Raw genomic sequence first — 21,447 nt, forward strand, 5'->3', positions numbered from 1 at the left:
GCTGTTATAATCTGTTGAAGATCAGCTGTAAGAGTTAAACCATGTAAGATCTCGCATTTAACATCCAGGCCATCTGGTGGAGGGAAGAGTGAAGAGGGTAAAGAAGAGTGCCCCCCTCCTGAGTTAATAGGTTCGGGTCTTGACCGAGATCCAAGGGTTCGCTTTTGGAGTTCTGTATTAGATAAGCAAACCAGGGTTGTCTCAGCCATGCAGGTGCTATGAGTATCATGTGAGATTGGTCCCGAATCAGTTTCTGAACTGTCCTTGAGATTAGAGGAATTGGAGGAAAGGCATAAAGGAGACCTCGAGACCATGACATCAGGAAGGTGTCCTGTTTGTTCCTGAGGAGGCTTGGGCATACTGAGCAAAATTGATGAACCTTTTGATTCTGTTCTGTTACAAAAAGGCCTATCCAAGGTCAACCCCATTGTAGGAAAATCAGATTTGCTATTGATTGGTTGAGCGACCATTTATGGGGCTGAAAAATTCTGCTGAGACAGCTATCATCTTCGCTATCCCCAGCAAGTACATTGCTTATTACTGAATTAGAACATAAGAACATAATATATGCCATACTGGGTCAGACCAAGGGTTCATCAAGTCCAGTATCTTGTTTCCAGCAATGGCCAATCCAAGTCACAAGTACCTGGCAAGTACCTAAATATTAGATAAATCAGAAGTTACTATTGCTTATTAATTACCGTAATAGAAGTTTATGGATTTTTTTTCTAGGAACTTATCCAAACCTTTTTTAAACCCAGTTACACTAACTGCTGTAACTATTTCCTCTGGCAATGAATTTCAGAGCTTAACTATGCTCTGAGTGAAAAAGAATTTTCTTCGATTTGTTTTAAATAAGCTACTTCTTGTTGCGTCCGTCGGTCTCAGTCAGCTTCGACCCTTGTGCCTCACCTTTTTCTCTGCTCTCCCTGCTAGCCTTGGGAAGATGGCTACCACCGTGTCTGCAAGCCGTATTCTCCGGTGTCCTCGGAACGGCTATGGCAAAGCCTCATGTCATGTTTCTCCTAAGAGCCTCCTAGGGTGCATGCACGCATGCCACCCACGTCTTTATCCACATCATGGCAGGAACCTCGGGGGCGTCCCCCTCGAGTGATGACACGCCATCTGGATATTTTGCCTACGCTTGTTTGCTAGCTCATTGAGTTAGCAAGGATTGGACTCGTCCGGTCTAAGCTACTCTGCCGCTTCCTTGCTGCCGCTGGAAGCTCTCTCTGCCCTTCGGGGTATTCTCTAACCTGGGTACCCGCTCCTCAGGGGCCCTCTGCTTTATTTCAGGTGCCTTACTGGGATCAGGTACTCGCTCCTCGAGGGCCTGCTCTCCCTGCCTCAGTGCCTGTTACCATCGACGTCTGCCTGGTGGAATCGTCAACCTTACAGCTACCATCTAGTGAGTAATCTAATTCTCAGTCTGTCTCATCTACAGCTCTGCCGTGCTGGGAAACCTACCATTGGATATCTCTATACCAACTTGGTGAGACGGGTTCCCTCTACCGAGGGTTCCTGGACTGCTACCTCTGGATCACCTCACTACTGCCACCTCTGGTGGTATACATCAGCTGTACAATAAAAGAAAAAACTCTGTGTTTGTGCGTCCTGAGTCTAGCCCAGTACTGTGGCTCCTCCCCATGGGCGTGGCCATCTGCCACAGTACCCAAGAATCCACTCAAACACCTCAAACCATAACACTTCTTAACTTCATGGAGTGCACCCTGGTCCTTCTATTATCTGAGAGAGTAAATAACTGATTTACATTAACTTGTTTAAGTCCTATCATGATTTTGTAGACTTCTATCTTATCCCCCTCAGTCGTCTCTTCTCCAAACTGAACAGCCTTAACTTCTTTAGCCTTTCCTCATAGGGCAGCCATTCCATGTCCCATTTCATTTTGGTAGCCTTCTCTGCACTTTTACTAGTGCAGCTATTTCCTGTTTGAGATAGGGTGACAAGAACTGCACACAGTATTCAAGGTGTGGTCTCACCATGGAGCGATACAGAGGCATTTTGACATCCTCCATTTTATTTTCCATTTCCTTGCTAATAATTCCTAACATTCTGTTTGCTTTTTTGATCGCCACAACACACTGAGCCGACGATTTCAATGTATTTTCCACTATGACTCCTAGATCTCTTTCCTGGGTGGTAATTCTTAAGATAGAAAATAACATTGTGTAACTACAGCAAGGATTATATGCATCACTTTGCACTTGTCCACGTTAAATTTCATCTGCCATTTGGAAGCCCAATCTTCCAATCTTGCAAGGTTTTCCTGCAATTCATCACAATCCGCTTGAGATTTAACTACTCTGCATAAATTAGTGTCATCCACAAATTTGATCACCTCATTCGTCGTACCCCTTTCCAGATCATTTATAAATATACTAAAAAGCATCGGTCCAAGTTCAGATCCCTGAATCATTCCACTGTTCACCTTTTTCCCCACTATGAAAACTGATCATTTAATTCTATTCTCTGTTTCCTGTCTTTTAATCAGCTTGCAGTCCACAAAAGGACATCGCTCTTAGAAGCCTCTCATGAGGGACTTTGTCTAATGCCTTCTGAAAATCCAAATACACCACATCTACCAGTTCACCTTTATCCACATGTTTATTCACTTCTTTAAAAAAATGTAGGAGATTTGTGAGGCAAGGTTTCCCATGGCTGTGTCCCATCAACCATGTCTAACTAAGGGGTAGATTTTCAAATAGCGCGAATTGGCCTACTTTTGCTGGCGCATCAGGCGCAAGCAAAAGTAAGCTGGATTTTAGTAGATACGCGCGGAGCCGCGCATATCTGCTAAAAACCTGGATCGGCGCGCGCAAGGCTATTGATTTCGTATAGCCGGTGCGCGCCGAGCCGCGCAGCCTACCCCCATTCCCTCCGAGGCCACTCCGAAATCGGAGCGGCCTCGGAGGGAACTTCCTTTTGCCCTCCCCTCACCTTCCCCTCCCTTCCCCTACCTAACCCACCCACCCAGCCCTGTCTAAGCCCCCCCCTTACCTTTGTCGGGGGATTTACGCCTCCCTCTGGGAGGCGTAAATCCCCGCGCGCCAGCGGGCCTCTTGCGCGCCGGGATGCGACCTGGGGGCGGGTACGGAGGGCGCGGCCACGCCCCCGGACCGCCCCGGGCTGTAGCCACGCCCCCGTACCCACCCCCAAAACGCTGCCGACACGCCCCCTAAACGCCGCGACGACCGGGCCCGCCCCCGACACGCCCCCTCGGAGAACCCCGGGACTTACGCGAGTCCTGGGGCTCTGCGCGCGCCGGTAGGCCTATGTAAAATAGGCTCACCGGCGCGCAGGGCCCTGCTCGCCTAAATCCGCCCGGATTTGGGCGGATTTAGGCGAGCAGGGCTCTGAAAATCCGCCCCTAAATCTTTTGTGATTTTCTTCTTTATAACAGTTTCCATGATTTTTCCCAGCACTGAAGTCAGGCTCACCAGTCTATAGTTTCCTGGATCACCCTGGATCTCTTTTTAAATATAGGGGTTACATTGGCCATCTTCCAATCTTCAGGTACATCAGATGATTTTAATAATAAGTTACAAATGAATTGAAATACGTCTGAAATTTCATTTTTTAGTTCTTTCAGAACCCTGGGGTATATACCATCCGGTCCAGGTGATTTACTACTCTTCAGTTTGTCAATCAGGCCTACCACATCTTCTAGGTTCACCGTGATTTGGTTCAGTTGATCTGAATCATCACCCATGAAAACCTTGTCTGGAACTGTTATCTCTCCAACATCCTCTCCAGTAAACATTGAAGCAAAGAAATCGTTTAATCTTTCCATGATGGCCTTATCTTCTCTACGTGCCCCTTTAACCCCTTGATCATCCAATAGTCCAACCGACTCCCTCGCAGGCTTTCTGCTTCAGATATATCTAAAAAAGTTTTTATTGTGAGTTTTTGCCTCTGTGACCATCTTCTTTTCAAATTCTCTCTTAGCCTATTTTATCAATATCTTACTTTTAACTTGCCAAAGCTTGTGCTTTATCTTATTTTCATCCGATGGATCTTTCTTCCAATTTTCGAATGAAGAACTTTTGGCTAAAATAGCCTTTTTCACCTCACCTTTTTTTTTTTAATTCTTTATTTTCAAAGCTTTTGAAATTACACCAGGAAAACCTCCTATACAGAAAAATCAATGTCTTGTAAAGAAGTATTACACTTAAATATTCATATATTCCATCAGTAATACCAACATTTAAATTATAAGAAAATAATAGTAATTAGGAGGCGGAAAGGAGCACATTTTCATCAGTATAAATAATAATAATAATAATAATATTATGATAGACTCATCTGGTTAGCTACCACTTCTACTATTTTTATTCCGGGCCTGTTGAGGATACAGTGACGGTTCGCCCAGCCAGAAATGCTTTCAATTGGTCTGGTTCCTGGAAAACGTAATTTACATTTAAATACCTGATACAGGCCTTGCATGGGTATTTCAACACAAACTTTGCTCCTAATTTTTGAACCTCAGGCTGCATCATTAGAAACTGTTTCCTATGTGTCTGTGTTGCTTTTATTACATCTGGAAATATCCATATGGAACTACCATAGAAAGAAATTTGTCTGTATCTGAAAAACAAACGCATTGAGGTAGATCTTTAAAAAGTATGCGCGCGCGTACTTTTGTTCGCGCAACAGGCGCGAACAAAAGTACGCCGGATTTTATAAGATACGCGCGTAGCCACACGTATCTTATAAAATCCGGGGTCGATGCGTGCAAGACTGCGCAAAATCGGCAGCCTGCTCGCGCTGAGCCGCACAGCCTGCCTCCGTTACCTCCTTCTGCGTCCCCCCACCTTCCCCTCCCTTCCCCTACCTAACCCACCCCCCGGCCCTACCTAAATCCACCCCCCCCCTACCTTTGTTGGGCAAGTTACGCCTGCTTGAAGCAGGCGAAACTTGCGCACGCCGCCTCGCGGTCCTGAGTCCCCCGGCACTGCAGCCTGTGCCGGGGGACTCAGGACCGTCCTCCCAGCCCGCCCCCGAACCGCCGCCACGCCCCCGCCCCGGACCACCCCCTGACCCCGGACACGCCCCCTCCCGCCCCTTTTACGAAACCCCAGGACTCGCGCGCGCCGGCAGCCTATGCAAAATAGGTGCGCCGGCTCGCGAGTGCCCTGCACACGTAAATCCGGGAGGATTTACGTGCGCAGGGCTTTTAAAATCTAGCCCATTATATGATTACGCTCTGTCAGAAAAGCAAAAGACACGAACATTGGTTTCCTTTGATTGACCCCTAATTCAAAAGACTTTTCTAATATATTTGTTATATCCAAAGAAGGATCTTGTTCTTTCGTCTGAATATTTTGCTGCAAATAGAAGGCTTTCGTCACAACAGATGGAGCTGATTCTGGTAACTTTATACTTGCTTCACATATAATTTGAACAGTTCCAGCGGTGAGATTGATTTGATAACAGGAAAATTCAGAATACGTAAGTTATGAACTCTTAGAGCATTTTCAACAGATTCCAATCTTTTAGCTGTAATGTGTTCAGCATTAATCAATTTGCTTTGATTATTCTCCATTGAAGTCAGCCTTCTATAGAGATCTTCTATTTTATCAGTGAAATTCGTTATTAAGTTATTATTTTTCACCACCTGATTTTTTATCTCTACTGTTGCTTCAGATAATGTTTTAATAGAGCTTTCTATAATGCTTAGCATGGTCCAAATCCCATCCAAGGAAATCGTGTCAGGTTTAACAGTCAGTGGACTAAGAGAGAGCATTCTTAGCTGTTTTGTTCCCTTATCCTTGACAGTTACCCTGCTCAACCCCATACCTTCAGTCGATGAAAATTCAGCGAGATGCACTTCAAGCGGCGTAGAAGCCTTTGCAGGTCTCACCATACCTCCTGGGCTTTCCTCCCCAACTGGTGTACCTGCTGGCATCTGTGTCTCCTACACAGATCTCCCATCCCAGGCCATCACCATGGCCACTCCTGCCTCTACCGAGGCAGGGCAAGGTACTGTGATTTCTCTGGGGTGAGCAGGTTTGTGCAGAGATCCGGGGCTTAGTGTCGTATCCAGGGTCAAGGGGGATGGCACATGCTCCTGAGCCATTCCCTCAGCAACCAGGCTCTCCGGAACTATTGGTGGTGCTCCTGCAAAGAAGCCAGAGATCTGTGGCTGTCGGGGATCATCTAAGTGTGAGCTGACATTCTTACCTCTCAGACGTCCCTTTCTCTTTATATGCGGCATTATTTTTTTAAAGTAGAACTCCAAAAATAAGGAAAAATAGGCAGCCTTCTCTCCGGGGTTTGCAACGTTCTTACACCCCGGCTGCCATCTTGCCTCCCTGCAAAACTCACCTCACCTTTTAACCATGCCGGTAATCATTTTGCCTTCCTTCTACCTTTCCTAATGCATGGAATACATATGGACTGTGCTTCTAGGATGGTAATTTTTAACAATGTCCACACATGTTGCACACCTTTTACCTTTGCAGCTGCACCTTTCAGTTTTTTCTAACTTTTTTCTCATTTTATCAAGGTTTTCCTTTTGAAAGTTTAGTGCTAGAGCCTTACATTTACTTTCTGTCCCCTTTCCATTCATTAATTCAAATTTGATCATATTATGATCACTGTTGCCAAGCGGCCCCAGCACCATTACTTCTCTCTCACCAAATCCACTGAGAATTAGATCTAAAATTGCTTCTGCTCTCATTGGTTCCTGAACCAATTGCTCCATAAAACTGTCATTTATTCCAGCCAGGAACTTTATCTCTCTATCATGCCCTGATGTTTTACCTTTTTTTTGTTCCTGATCGGTCTAATGCTTTTTCAATTTCGGCTGTACTGATGAGGAATGTTTGGGCACGCTATGAGATTTTAATTTTAGGCCCAGGGACGATTGGACTGAATGTCCCGGAGTGAGCGCATAGCTTCCTGAGGCTGGTGAAGCTTCCTCTCACTCCTGGAGGCTGGAAATCTTCGCAGCTCTTTACCTCTGGGGCCTGGGCACATGCGTCCACAGTCCCTGCATGATGCTTGGTCATGGTCCGGGCTGAGGCAAATACAGCAATAATTATGATTGTCAGTGGCGGACATGATGTGCCCGCACTGACAATACTTAAAACCCAGTTTGTTTGATGACATGCAAGCACTGAAAAGTGCTATTTGGAGATCGCTAACATGAAGAAATTTTTGAAGAGAGAGACGGAGAAAAAAAACTTCCGTGTCTTAGTGCGGAAAAAAACAAACTGAAGAGAGTGATGACGCGCCGTGCATGGGAAGTGGCACGCAGGCGCCACAACAAAGCTTTGCAATCTTGGAGAAGATGTCTGCTAGAGCGCACCGTCGGTGACGTCACCCAAATAGCAGGGCTAATTCAGCCTGTTTATCAATAGAAAAATAATTATGATTATTCATTACCATCTCTGCCTGCACTTGCAGGATTACATCCACAGTAGCCATGGGAAAGAGATGGATCTTCTAAGGACCACTGTGAAAGTCCCAGGGAAGCGGCCGCCCCGGGCTGTCTCTTCCTGCGCTCCCTCCACCAGTATCAACGGCTTGGTGAAGGACATGAGCACCGTACAAGTCGGGGAAGGCACAAGTAAGTCAGTGGGGGACAGTAGTAGTCAAAATGTTATTCTAGTTGCAAGCAGCTGGCATTTTAGATTGGATTCCTTTCTTTCCAGTACTATAGTTGTATTGAGGAAAACCTTTTAAAAATGTTAAATGCTTTAAATTTTGAGAGTATATTGACCTTAGAATGCATTTCAGGCCCAGTGCCATGGATTTGTTTCATGGTTCTACCTCCTGGCTAGAGATATGTCAATTTTCATGGTAAAAAGTTTTGTTTTTGCTGGTATTGATTTTTCATGGAAAAATACTCCTTATCAACCTTCATTTTTCTCCCTAATTTAAAAGAAGAATGTTACCAATGGCTCCTTAATTTCCCAGTATTTTTTTGTGAAACCTTCACCATCAATTGCACATAATTTGCATTCATTCCAGCTGCTTTTTTTTTTTTTTTTCAAAGCATTTGCCAAATGTTGACGAAGCAGTATATTTAGAAGGTATAGATTAATTCATGAGGGAATCGGGGTCTTTGCCTCTAGGCCTGAGGACTGTTGTTGGAATGGCTAGGCTAGATGAGAGAGAGCAAATAAAATGAGGGAAAAGCTCAGGTAGCTGCAAATGAAGACTTAGGATGCTGTAGTACAGTTGGAACAGGTTCCAGTTGAGCTGGAAGCCTAATAGAGCAGGTGGAAGATGCCAGACTGAAAATAAAAAATGCCTACTTTAAGATGACTTGGTTAACCTTGTTATGACTTTATCAGAGAGTAATCCAGCAGCAGAGGGGGTCCCCAGTCCTTCTAGTAGCAAAGAACCTCCTCCGTCCCCCATGGTGGACAAAAAGAAGCATCGTCGGAAGAAAGTCATGACACCGTCTAAAACCGAAGGGTCCGTGGGTCAAGCAGAAGGTAAGTTTCAAAATCTTTTTTTCTGGGGTCCACTTTTCAGCTTCTGCTCTAGCCATGATTTCTCTGCATCTGTGCAGCTCCTGCACATGGGTTCTGATCACACCCAGCACGTCAATGTGCCTTGGTGTGGTTCATGATGATAGGTATGACTAGACAGGAGGAGCTTTTGAAACCTATACAAACACCACCATTTCCTTATGCATGTTCTTAGTGCCAACTCAAATTATCTAATAACTTTTAGAAAATAGTAACGTTGCATTAAATAAGATTAAAATGAGATTCATAATAGCGCAGACAAAGAAAAGGAAAACAGACAGAAAAAGTTGTAAGGAATTTAAACCCGATTGTCTTAAATTCCAAAGTCTAATCACAGGGCTGTTAATCTGGAGACATGTTTTTGATTGCAGTGTTTACCAACCCTCTTCTGGAGGCACACCTAACCAGTCGGGGATTCGAGATGTCCATAATGAATATGCATGAGATAGATTTGCATACATTGAAGATGTAGTGTATGCAAATCTGTCTCATGCACATTCATTATGGCAACCCTGAAAACCTGACTGGATAAGTGTGCCTCCAGGGGAGGGTTGGGAAACATTGCCCTATTTGAATAGAGAATAATCTCCCTTTATTCACCCTCATGTTTTAAGCTCTGTAACTTATCTCACAGGCCTTCATGTACATAACCATATTATATAAATAATGAGATCCACATTAAGCAAGCCAGCGATTAGGAAAGCTTTGTGAGTAAAATTACCCAAGGTAACTGGAATGTCCAGTTACCTTGGGTAATGTAACTTGGCTAAGATTACCCAGATAAAGTTTTCTGGATAATTTGGCCGCTCACCGGCTGATTCATTATTGCTGATAATATAGTTAATGCGGAGAGCCCAGCAGTTCTCCGCAGGATGCCCTTGCCTTTCTGCCAAAAGATATAAGAAAATGTGTGATGCCAGGACCCCCTGTCCGCCCACCCACCCCTCCAATGTTACACAAAAAGCTTCTACCCCGGTACCCATGTCTAATCCTGCCCCACCACGCTCCAGATATTGATAAAAAAAAAAAACCCACCGTGGATCTGGGCACCCTCCCGCTCCCACCCTTCTGACCCACCCAGAACCTAGGAGTCCCAGGGCTGCACATTTTCTGATATCTTTTGGCCAGAAAGGAAAGGGGAATCCTGTGGGGAATTGTCAGGGACCCCCTGCATTCTTTTTCAAATGAGGGCAGTATTCAGCCAGGCAAGGAGTGGTACCTGGGAACTTTAGGCCTACAATTTCTCCAAGCAGACCTAGCCATATCAGTTTACCCGGCAAGTGCTGATATTCATTACTAGTCAGATAAACTTAAGCACCACCCCAGAATGTCTCCATGCCGCCTTCTTTTTTTTCCGGTTAAAATATATTATATATTAATAACTTGCCCAGTTAAAATTTACCCATCGAGAGGAGCGAGTAATTCATAATTTGGATTTTATCCAGCCAACTTCAACGTTAGCCGGACAAATCCTTTTGAATATTGACTTCAGTGAATATAACTAGCATTGCTATTGGGTGGAAGTTCTCAGTGGTGATATTTTTTTAATACTTTGAAGCACAGCTCTGCCTGCTTTTTTGTGTACTTTATCACTTCACCAGCTTGCTCATAACTCAGGTGGCATTGCACTCCTTTCTGACTTTGCTCCTCTGCTTGCTATGCTCTTTGTAATGTCTGCTCCGAGCCTCTTTAATTATCTGCTTTTATTCTCTTCCCTTCTGCCTTTGCCCACCTGCTTCCTGGGACACGCTGCTGGCAGCCAAACGCAAAATGTGGAAATTAAAAACCTTTGGTAGCTTAAGAAATATTTATAAAACAGGTAAATGGTTGTGAGCCGCCCATCTCCATGTGTCCGTGAGGCTAGTGACATCATCCTTGCATGTGCCCGCATGGTCATGGAACATTGAGCTGTTACTGGACATCAGTTTTATTTTTGTGTGTGTGTGTGTGTGTGTGTGTGTGTGGAGGGGGGGGGGTGGTGGTTCTGTTTATACATCATCTGTGTTTGCTGGAAATGCATTTCATGGTACCCTGTTTTCAAAAGTCACTCTATCTCCGTGTACCTCAGCTCTAATCTCCAGCTCTGCCAATGAATCTTTATGTAACTTTGGGTTGAGTCCCTTTAGGGACAATTTTCAAAATTGTGCGGGCAGATGCAAAGTCTGTGGGGACTTGAAATTTGCACCAGTTCTCAAAGGGAAATGATGTGTGCACTTCCCCTTTGAAAATTGCCCAAGGAAAAAGTACCTGCAGATATGTGCTTTTTCTGTAGGTATTTTTCCTGACAAACAGTGGGCTGGATTTTAAAAAGGTTACGTACGTAATTCCAGAGGAAGAGGATGGGAGCAACCTTTTACAAGAATCGAGAAAAAGTTTAAGTTGTTCGGGAACAAAAAATATGTAGCAATCATTGTTAAGCTTTACAATACATTTACAAGGATATCTTAATTGAAAAGATGCTCCAAGAGATTGGGTCTCTTGACATAAAGACAGGAAACCTTTTCTCCTCTCTTGGGTGGCTTTGGCCAGGTCAGGAAAGATTTGAACGAACTGACCCATGAAATTAACTCCCATATACTGAAAATAATTACGCATGACCAGTCTTGCTTACAGATAAATGATACCAGCAACATTGCTCTTTCAATAATCTCAGTAGTAAAAGATTCCAAGAATTCAGTTAAGTTCCCTAAATCCAAAAGGTGTTATGCCTCATTCTCTCTTGCTTGTGAAAAAGGTAGAAAATATACTTTATTAAATAAAGGAATGTTTTCTGAAGAAATATGTAATATCTCAGTCATATACTTCCGGAGAGTAATACGTGGCTGTTCACCAACTAGCCTTGGAAAGTTCAAAAACCTTAAATTTAAACGTCTTAGACAATTTTCAACAAACTCAACTTTCCTGTTCAAAATCAAACATTCCTGGACTAATGTTGCTTGCAAATTCTGAGCTGATTATACTTGATCCTCTAGGATTTGAATCCTGTAAGTACGATTTGTTAGTTGGGAGTTATGATCTAGGGTTAGAGCGTCCACTTTTGAAGAAATCAGATTAATTTGTGTTGAACATTGTTGAAAAGCAGGGCCCAGCTGAGCCACCAATTCCCACAGAGAGACCAATGTCACCACGGCCGGCTTGGGGAGGGGCGGTGGTAGAGGTAAACACTCAGATAGCAAAGGTGCAACCATTAAGGATTGTGTAGATAACGTAGAAGTCAAAATAGACTCACCTCCACTAGAAAGAACTGCCTGAACAATAACAGAGTGGTCAGAGCAACTCACACTCCCCGCCATCGATAGTATAGTTCCAACCGCACCCTCCGATGCAGCTCCCTCTACCACAGCTCTCAAATGTTCCACTCCCATATATTTTTTTTATTTCCTATCTCTCCTCCCTCTATAACCTAGCCATAATAGTGATAGTATTTAGCCAGGGGACACAACCTGCAGCTCCTTCAAGAACCTGAGATGTGTACACCCAGAGTTCGATCAGTAGGTGTTCCTATTGAGTGATGGCTGAGACTCCCTCTTTCCTGGTGACTGCGATCTCTGCCTCTGTAAGCATCCCTGATCCATCATGGCCAGAGGAGCAAGAACCAGATCCAGAAATAAAAACTGGGTCTCCTTCAAAGCAACTTGGAACACTACCACTGAGTTCTCTGCTTGTTTGTTTAAAAATATTTTTTATTTTTGCATTTCAAAATAATAACGTAAGCCAACAATGCTCAAAAAAATACTGTAAGTTAACCTAATGAAATATGGTATTAACACTCATCATACCAAAAAGAAATTAATAATAGGCAACCTATATAATTAGACCACAAATAAAGAGGGGGAAGTGATATAAGGAGAAATTTGAAGAACCATACATAATAGGAAATATAGGAACAGCTGGGCTGCAAGTGGCTTTATATCAATCTATTGCAATCTCTGTAACACCTCAGCTGTGGGATCCTCAGGGGTCCTAGACAGTTGGGAAGTCCCAACTGCCAGAGAAGCAGGAACAGAACAGAAACTGGATTTCCTTCAGAGCAGGTTACAGCACTACCACTGAGCTCTCTGTTTGGCCCAGAGTGTCTCTTTAAAGCCAAACTGTCATACTGTCACAATCGAATTTCACACAGTTGATCACATCATAGTTTGGTTTCCACATTGCTTTTCATATGTACATTATAATATCATCAGTGTGCAACAGCTTGTCCCTGGAAGTCTGGGCTTTGAGTATCTAATTTCGTTATTAATGTTAAGACTTAAATTATAAGGTTCCACTGCAATACTGGATGAGAAGTAACAGAAAACAAAGTTGCTTATCTGTAACCAGTGTTCTCCGTGGACTACCAGGAAAGTCATCAGCCACTTAAATGGCACTGAGATGGAAAAGCCCTCTCAGATCTCAGAAAAACCAAGAAGGCTCCCGTGCAGCTGCCACTGCACAAGTCTCCTCAGTCTTTTTTCTTCTGCTTGTGCAAAAGGATGCTTATTTCCTCTCTCTCCTTAGTTGCTCATCAAAAAGTGTGTGCATGTTATAAAATATGGTTCCTGCGCGCACATGCATGCCGGATTTTCATGGCCACACACACATGTGCGGGCGGGTTGCCTCCTCCACACGCGCGAGGGGGTGAATTTTAGAAAAATACATGTAACGACGCAATCGGGCCTAGACCCGCTCCCTCCCAGTCCGCTCCAATTAAGAAGCGGACTGGGAGGGAACTTCCCTAACCCTGTCCTTCCTCCCTCTTCCTATCTCCTCCCCGACCCCTAAACCTATTCTAGCTATCCTCAAATTGTTTGTTTTTCTACTTACTGCTCCTCTGGAGCAGAAGTAAATTCTGGCGCACGCTTCCCGAATATCTCCCAGGGCCATAAAATTCAGGAATCTCACACTCAAAATAATTTATAGGTTTTCTTTATCTTCTGGAGCAGCTAAAAGGAAATGTTCATCAGCTGAGGGACCAGGGCCTAAAGCAAAAAGGCAAGACAGCTCTCATGCTAAGTGCCATGACTTGGGGAAGTCTCTACATAGACATCAGTTCCCCTCAATTAAAGAGGGAGTGAAAGTGCCAAAGCATTTAGGTGCCAATATAGGCCCTACCTATGCTGATGACTCGTCAGCGCACAGAATTAAGATGCCTCTATTCTTCACCACAGAAATCTCCCTGGCACTATTAGCAAGTAAAGGAACTATTTCACAATCATTATTTGACTCTCTCTCATGCCATTCTACTGGCCTTCCATCAGACCCTCATCTCAACCTCCTAAAAGTACAATTCAATTGGAGGAAATGTCATATCCAGCTTTTCTTTAAAAAATGACCAAGGCAATTCCATTTACATTTGAGGAGGAGCTAGAACCTAGGGAATATATATTTGGTGTCCTAAAATATATCCAAGCACCAAGACAAGCAGTGACAGTTCCAGTACAGAGAGCTCTACAAGAACTCCAAACAAGAATGTGGCAAACTCCATTATCTACCCTACCTATAGCAAGGCAGTTGGATCTTAAATACAAAGTACAACCTTACAAAAGAACATACAGTATGCCAAACTGGGTCAGACCAAAGGTCCATCAAGCCCAGCATCCTGTTTCCAACAGTGGCCAATCCAAGTCACAAGTACCTGGCAAGTACGAACTACTATTGATTAATAGTAGTTCATAGATTTTTCCTCTAGGAACTTATCTAAACCTTTTTAAAACCCAGTTACACTACCTTCCGTAACCACATCCTCTGGCAACGATTTCCAAAGCTTAACTATGCACTGAGTGAAAAAGAATTTTCTACAATTTGTTTTAAATGAGCTACTTTCTAACTTCATGGAGTGCCCCCTGGTCCTTCTACTATCTGAAAGTAAATAACCGATTTACATTAACTTGTTCAAGTCCTATAATGATTTTGTAGACTTCTATCATAACTCTCCTCAGTCATCTCTTCTCCAAACTGAACACCCCTAACTTCTTTAGCCTTCCCTCATAGGGCAGCAGTTCCATACCTCTTATCATTTTGGTCACCCTTCTCTGCACTTTCTCCAGTGCAGCTATATCCTTTTTGAGATGCAGTGACCAGAATTGCTCACCATGGAGCGATACAGAGGCATTATGACATCCTCTGTTTATTTGCCATTCCCTTCCTAATAATTCCTAACAATCTGTTTGCTTTTTTGATCGCCACAGAACACTGAGCCGACAATTTCAATATGTTATCCACTGTGACGCCTATATCTCTTTCTTGGATGCTAACTCCTAAGATAGAATCTAACATTGTGTAACTACAGCAAGGGTTATTTTTCCCTATATGCATCACTTTGCACTTGTCCATGTTAAGTTTCATCTGCCATTTGGAAGCCCAGTCTTTCAGTCTCGCAAGGTCCTCCTGCAATTTATCACAATCTGCTTGAGATTTAACTACTTTCCATAATTTAGTGTCATCCGCAAATTTGATCATTTCACTTGTCATACCCCTTTCCACATCATTTATAAATAAGTAACCAAAGGAAAACGCTCATTGTGCTGGGTGACTCTGTCATCAGGGGCACTCATCTGGGAACTCTTTTTGAGGGAAACACTACAGTTAAAAGCCTCCCAGGATCATTGGCCAGCAGAAATGCTATTCAAATAGTCAAAGCGATCAAAGAAGAAAGCAAAGACTCTAAAGTTGATATTATCATCCATCTGGGAACCAACGACTTTAAGAACATAAGAAATTGCCATGCTGGGTCAGTCCAAGGGTTCATCAAGCCCAGCATCCTGTTTCCAACAGAGGCCAAAACCAGGCCACAAGAACCTGGCAATTACCCAAACACTAAGAAGAACCCATGCTACTGATGCTATTAATAGCAGTGGCTATTCCCTAAGTAAAATTGATTAATAGCCATTAATGGACTTCTCCGCCAAGAACTTATCCAAACCTTTTTTGAACCCAGCTACACTAACTGCACTAACCACATCCTCTTTCAACAAATTCCAGAGCTTAATTGTGCGTTGAGTGAAAAATAATTTTCTCCGATTAGTCTTAAATGTGCTACTTGCTAACTTCATGGAATACCCCCTAGCCTTCTATTATTCGAAAGTGAAAATAACAGAGTCACATCTACTCGTTCAAGACCTCTCATGATCTTAAAGACCTCTATCATATCCCCCCTCAGCCGTCTCTTCTCCAAGCTGAACAGCCCTAACCTCTTCAGCCTTTCGTCATAGGGGAGCTGTTCCATCCCCCCTATCATTTTGGTTGCCCTTCTCTGTACCCTTTCCATCGCAACTATATCCCTCTTGAGATGCGGCAACCAGAATTGTACACGGTATTCAAGGTGCGGTCTCACCATGGAGCAATACAGAGGCATTATGACATTTTCCGTTCTATTAACCATTCCCTTCCTAATAATTCTTAACATTCTATTTGCTTTCTTGACTGCTGCAGCACACTGAGCTGACGATTTTAAAGTATTATCCACTATGATGCCTAGATCTTTTTCCTGGGTGGTAGCTCCTAATATGGAACCTAACATCGTGTAACTACAGCAAGGGTTATTTTTCCCTATATGCAACACCTTGCAATTGTCCACATTAAATTTCATCTGCCATTTGGATGCCCAATCTTCCAGTCTTGCAAGGTCCTCCTGTAATGTATCACAGTCTGCTTGTGATTTAACTACTCTGAATAATTTTGTATCATCCGCAAATTTGATAACCTCACTCGTATTCCTTTCCATATCATTTATATATATATATATTGAAAAGCACCGGTCCAAGTACAGATCTCTGAGGCACTCCACTGTTTACCCTTTTCCACTGAGAAAATTGACCATTTAATCCTACTCTCTGTTTCCTGTCTTTTAACCAGTTTGTAATCCACGAAAGGATATCGCCTCCTATCCCATGACTTTTTAGTTTTCGAAGAAGCCTCTCATGAGGGACTTTGTCAAATGCCTTCTGAAAATCCAAATACACTACATCTACTGGTTCACCTTTATCCACATGTTTATTAACCCCTTCAAAAAAATGAAGCAGATTTGTTAGGCAAGGCTTCCCTTGGGTAAATCCATGTTGACTGTGTCCCATTAAATCATGTCTTTCTATATGCTCTACGATTTTGATCTTGAGAATAGTTTCCACTATTTTTCCCGGCACTGAAGTCAGGCTCACTGGTCTATAGTTACCCGGATCGCCCCTGGAGCCTTTTTTAAATATTGGGGTTACATTGGCCACCCTCCAGTCTTCAGGTACAATGGATGATTTTAATGATAGGTTACAAATTTTAACTAATAGATCAGAAATTTCATTTTTTAGTTCCTTCAGAACCCTAGGATGCATACCATCCGGTCCATGTGATTTGCTACTCTTTAGTTTGTCAATCTGGCCTACTACATCTTCCAGGTTCACATTGATTTCGTTCAGTTTGTCTGAGTCATCACCCCTGAAAACCATCTCCCCAACATCCTCATTAGTAAACACGGAGGCAAAGAATTCATTTAGTCTTTCTGCAATGGCCTTATCTTTCCTAAGAGCCCCTTTAACCCCTCTGTCATCTAATGGTCCAACTGACTCCCTCACAGGTTTCTTGCTTTGGAAATATTTTTAAAAGTTTTTATTATGAGTTTTTGCCTCTATGGCCAACTTCATTTCAAATTCTCTCTTTGCCTGTCTTATCAATGTTTTACATTTACCTTGACAATGCTTATGTTTTTTCCTATTTTCTTCAGATGGATCCTTCTCCAATTTTTGAAGGATGTTTTTTTGGCTAAAATAGCCTCTTTCACCTCACCTTTTAACCATGACGGTAATCGTTTTGCCTTCCTTCCACCTTTCTTAATGCGCGGAATACAGATGGACTGCACCTCTAGGATTGTATTTTTAAACAATGTCCAAGCCTGTTGAACAATTTTAACCTTTGCAGCTGCACCTTTCAGTTTTTTTCTATTTTCCTCATTTTATCAAAGTTTCCCTTTTTAAAATTTAGTGTTAGAGCTGCAGATTTACTTATTGTCCCCCTTCCAGTTATTAGTTTAAATTTGATCATGTTATGATCACTGTTGCCAAGTGGCCCTACCACCGTTACTTCTCTCACCAAATCTTGTGTTCCACTAAGAATTAAATCTAAAATAGCTCCCTCTCTTGTTGGTTTCTGAACCAATTGCTCCATGAAGCAATCATTTATTACATCCAGGAACTTTATGTCTCTAGCAAGTCCTGATGTTACATTTACCCAGTCAATATTGGGGTAATTGAAATCTCCCATTATCATTGCACTGCCAAATTGGTTTGCTTCCCTGATTTCTCTTAGCATTTCATCATCTGTCTGAACATTTTGTCCAGGTGGACGGTAGTATACTCCTATCACTATACTCTTACTCAACACACATGGGATTTCTACCCATATAGATTCTACTGAGCATTTACTCTCTTGTATGATCTTTATCCTGTTGGACTCTATACCCTCCCGGACATAAAGTGCCACACCCCCACCAAGTTGATCCTCCCTATCATTGCAATATAATTTGTACCCTGATATAGCACTGTCCCATTGGTTATCCTCCTTCCACCAAGTCTCTGTGATGCCAATTATGTCAGTATCATCATTTGCTGCTATACACTCTAACTCTCCCATCTTACTTCTTAGACTTCTGGCATTGGCATACAGACATTTCAAAGTGTTTGTTATAACAACCTGCTTTATAGTTGTTTGGGATAATTCGGAAATCATTAGCTTTGGTGATTTTTTTACATATAGGCATATGAACTATGTTTGCTTTTAATGGAACCTCTCTGTTGGGATGCCCTAACTCTCCTGTTTCATTAGTATCCTTCAAGGATACATTTCTCCAAACCATCAACTGCTGAGTGACTGTCGGCTTTCCCCCTTGTTCTAGTTTAAAAGCTGCTCTATCTCCTTTTTGAAAGTTAGTGCCAGCAGCTTGGTTGCACTCTGGTTAAGGTGGAGCCCATCCTTTCGGAAAAGTCTCCCCTTTCCCCAAAGGTTTCCCCAGTTCCTTACCAAGCTGAATCCCGCTTCCCTGCACCATCGTCTCATCCACGCATTGAAACTCTAGAGGTCTGCCTGCCTCTGGGGACCTGCTTGCGGAACAGGAAGCATTTCAGAGAATGCCACCCTGGAGGTCTGGATTTCAGCTTCCTACCTAAAATCCTAAATTTGGCTTCCAGAACCTTTCTCCCACATTTTCCTATGTCATTGGTGCCCACATGTACCACGACAGCCGGCTCTTCCCCAGCACTGTCTATAATCCTATCTAGGTGACGCATGAGATCTGCCGCCTTCGCACCAGGCAGGCAAGTTACCAGGCGGTCCTCACGTCCACCAGCCACCCTGCTATGTACATTTCTAATAATCGAATCACCAACTATGATTGCCGGCCTAATACTTCCCTCCTGGGCAGTAGCCCTGGGAGATTTGTCCTCAGTGTGAGAGGACAATACATCACCTGGAGGGCAGGTCCTTGCTACAGGATCACTTCCTGCTATATCAGGGTGATGTTCTCCTACTGGGAGGCCTTTCTGATCCAAGGCAGCACTGGGGCTGCCAGAATGGATTTGGGACTTGGCTACTATGTCCCTGAAGGTCTTGTCAATGTACCTCTCTGTCTCCCTCAGCTCCTCCAAGTCTGCTACTCTAGCCTCCAGAGATCGGACTTGTTCCCTGAGAGCCAGGAGCTCTTTGCACCGAGTGCACACATATAATCCCTCACCGGCGGGTAAAAAATCATACATCTGACACTCAATGCAAAAGACTGGAAAGCCCGCCTCTTGCTGCTGGACTGCTGCCTTCATCTTAGTTTTATTGAGTTCCTAGTTAAGTTTAGGATACTAAGGGAGTTGGAATGAGAGTACTTTAAATTTACAGGTGAATTTAGTAATTAATAAGCTAGTGTCCTACAAGGGGATGATTAAACTTTCAATAAGGGCTGGTACAATATTATGTTTTAGATAAGACCCTGATTGATTTTTAATGAGAAAGTGTCTTGTGCCTAAAAATCAGGGGTTGAGTGGGTGGGAAAGACACACACTAGAATTAACTATCTCTGGCTTGCTTATTACCTCAGACACACACAAACTGTAAAGAATATATCCCTTAATTTCACCTTTCACCAAACTTTTATAAGCCCAAAAATTTCTGAAAACTATACTTACCAATCCTCTTAAACCACAATTAAATTAATCTTCACTCAGTCAATGGAAGGATTTGAGTTCGGCGCGCGCTTCTGGTCCTCCTCTACTGCAAACCGTGCGGGGCCTCTGGAAGCTAGGGCTGTGGAAATCAATCCATGGATCGCTTGCGGTGACCCCTGGACTCCTCTCCCAGGGGATGCTGGGAGTAGTATGCAGATGAGCCTTCCGGTCCTCCTCTACTGCAAACCGTGCAGGGCCTCTGGAAGCTAGGGCTGTGGAAGTCAATCCCTGGATCGCTTGCGGTGACCTCTGGACTCCTCTCCCAGGGGATGCTGGGAGCAGTATGCAGATGAGCCTTCCGGTCCTCCTCTACTGTAAACCGTGCAGGGCCTCTGGAAGCTAGGGCTGTGGAAGTCAATCCCTTGATCGCTTGCGGTGACCTCTGGACTCCTCTCCCGGGGGATGCTGGGAGCAGTATGCAGATGAGCCTTCCGGTCCTCCTCTACTGCAAACCGTGTGTACCTTGCTAGAAACAGCATCCAAGCGGTACAGAGAGATTTCCCGCCTCTAGCGAAACAGATTAGTCACATGGCGACAACCATTGCCTTTTCAGAAGTGATATCTGTTCATGGAAAAGGGAAGGAGAGGCTAAGCCATATTAATAACTTCAATGTATGGCTTAAATCCTGGTGTAAGGAACAAAGTTTTGGATATATTGGGGGCTGGGGCCATGTATGGCACAGTAAAAAGCTCTTTGTCAAAGATGGCTTACATCTGTCTGTGGCAGGAAAAAGGATCTTAAGAGATAAATTCAAATCCTATGTCAAAAGGCATTTAAACTAGATGCCGGGGCTGGCAGAAGGAAATTAGAATGTCATCCTCCAAATACAAATGCAATGGAAAAGGGTGAAGTGGATAACAAAACTCAGCTAAATAAGTCACAAAAGGAGTCCAAGAAAAACAGTAACCTGAATGAGAAAAGCTGGAAAGCTTTGAGCAGAAATGCTTGTAGTTTGGGCAATAAAATCCCAGATCTGCAAGCCCTAATGGTGGAGGAGGATGTGGATATTGTTGCTGTCACAGAGACATGGTTCACGGAATCTCTTGATTGGGATATGACCATTCCAGGCTATAACTTGTTAAGGAAGGACAGAGAGGACAGAAAAGGGGGAGGAGTGGCTCTTTATGTCAAAAACAATATCCAAGCATCTGAGCTGCAAGGAAGATGGGGCAAAGAAGAAGCACTGTGGGCCGACCTAAAAAAAGATGATGGGGCATCCATTTTTATTGGAGTGATTTACAGGCCTCCAAATTAAATGGAAGAACTTGACAAAGATCTGGTTGAAGACATCCAAAAGATGGGAAAGAAGGAGGAAGTGGTGAATGTTGGAGATTTTAATCTGCTGGATGTAGACTGGAGAATCCCTTCTGCAGAATCTAACAGTAGTAGAGAGATAGTGGATGCCCTGCAAGGGGCTCTGTTCAAACAAATGGTAATGGAACCCACAAGGGAGGGAGCTATACTCGATTTAGTGCTCACTAACGGAGATAATGTCTCTAATGTCCGGGTGGGTGCCCACCTCAGCACCAGTGATCATCAAACGGTATGGTTTCATATCACAAATAAGATACAGAGAAGTCGCATGAAGACCCGAGTTTTGCAGTTCAAAACTCGGACTTTGTTGAAATGGGGAAGTACCTGGAGGAAGAACTAGAAGGCTGGGAGAACAAGAGAGATGAGGAACAACAGTGGGCCAAACTAAAAGGAGCACTTATCAAGGCAACTAATCTATATGTTAGAAAAGTAAGGAAAAGCAAGAGAAAAATGAAAC

The 21,447-nt window shown here is 43.5% G+C and overlaps 1 protein-coding gene across 1 annotated transcript in view; it reads left to right on the plus strand.

The window, feature by feature from the left end:
* Positions 1-21,447, plus strand: part of AGAP2 (ArfGAP with GTPase domain, ankyrin repeat and PH domain 2) — a 394,548-nt gene that overhangs the window by 333,286 nt on the left and 39,815 nt on the right. The window contains exons 11-12 of the mRNA XM_029594907.1: positions 7,429-7,591; positions 8,322-8,465. Of these exons, the coding sequence (XP_029450767.1) occupies positions 7,429-7,591; positions 8,322-8,465 (307 nt within the window). The remainder of the gene's footprint in view (positions 1-7,428; positions 7,592-8,321; positions 8,466-21,447) is intronic.

Source organism: Rhinatrema bivittatum, chromosome 3 (genome assembly GCF_901001135.1).
Source record: "Rhinatrema bivittatum chromosome 3, aRhiBiv1.1, whole genome shotgun sequence".
NCBI classification, from domain to species: Eukaryota; Metazoa; Chordata; class Amphibia; order Gymnophiona; family Rhinatrematidae; genus Rhinatrema; species Rhinatrema bivittatum.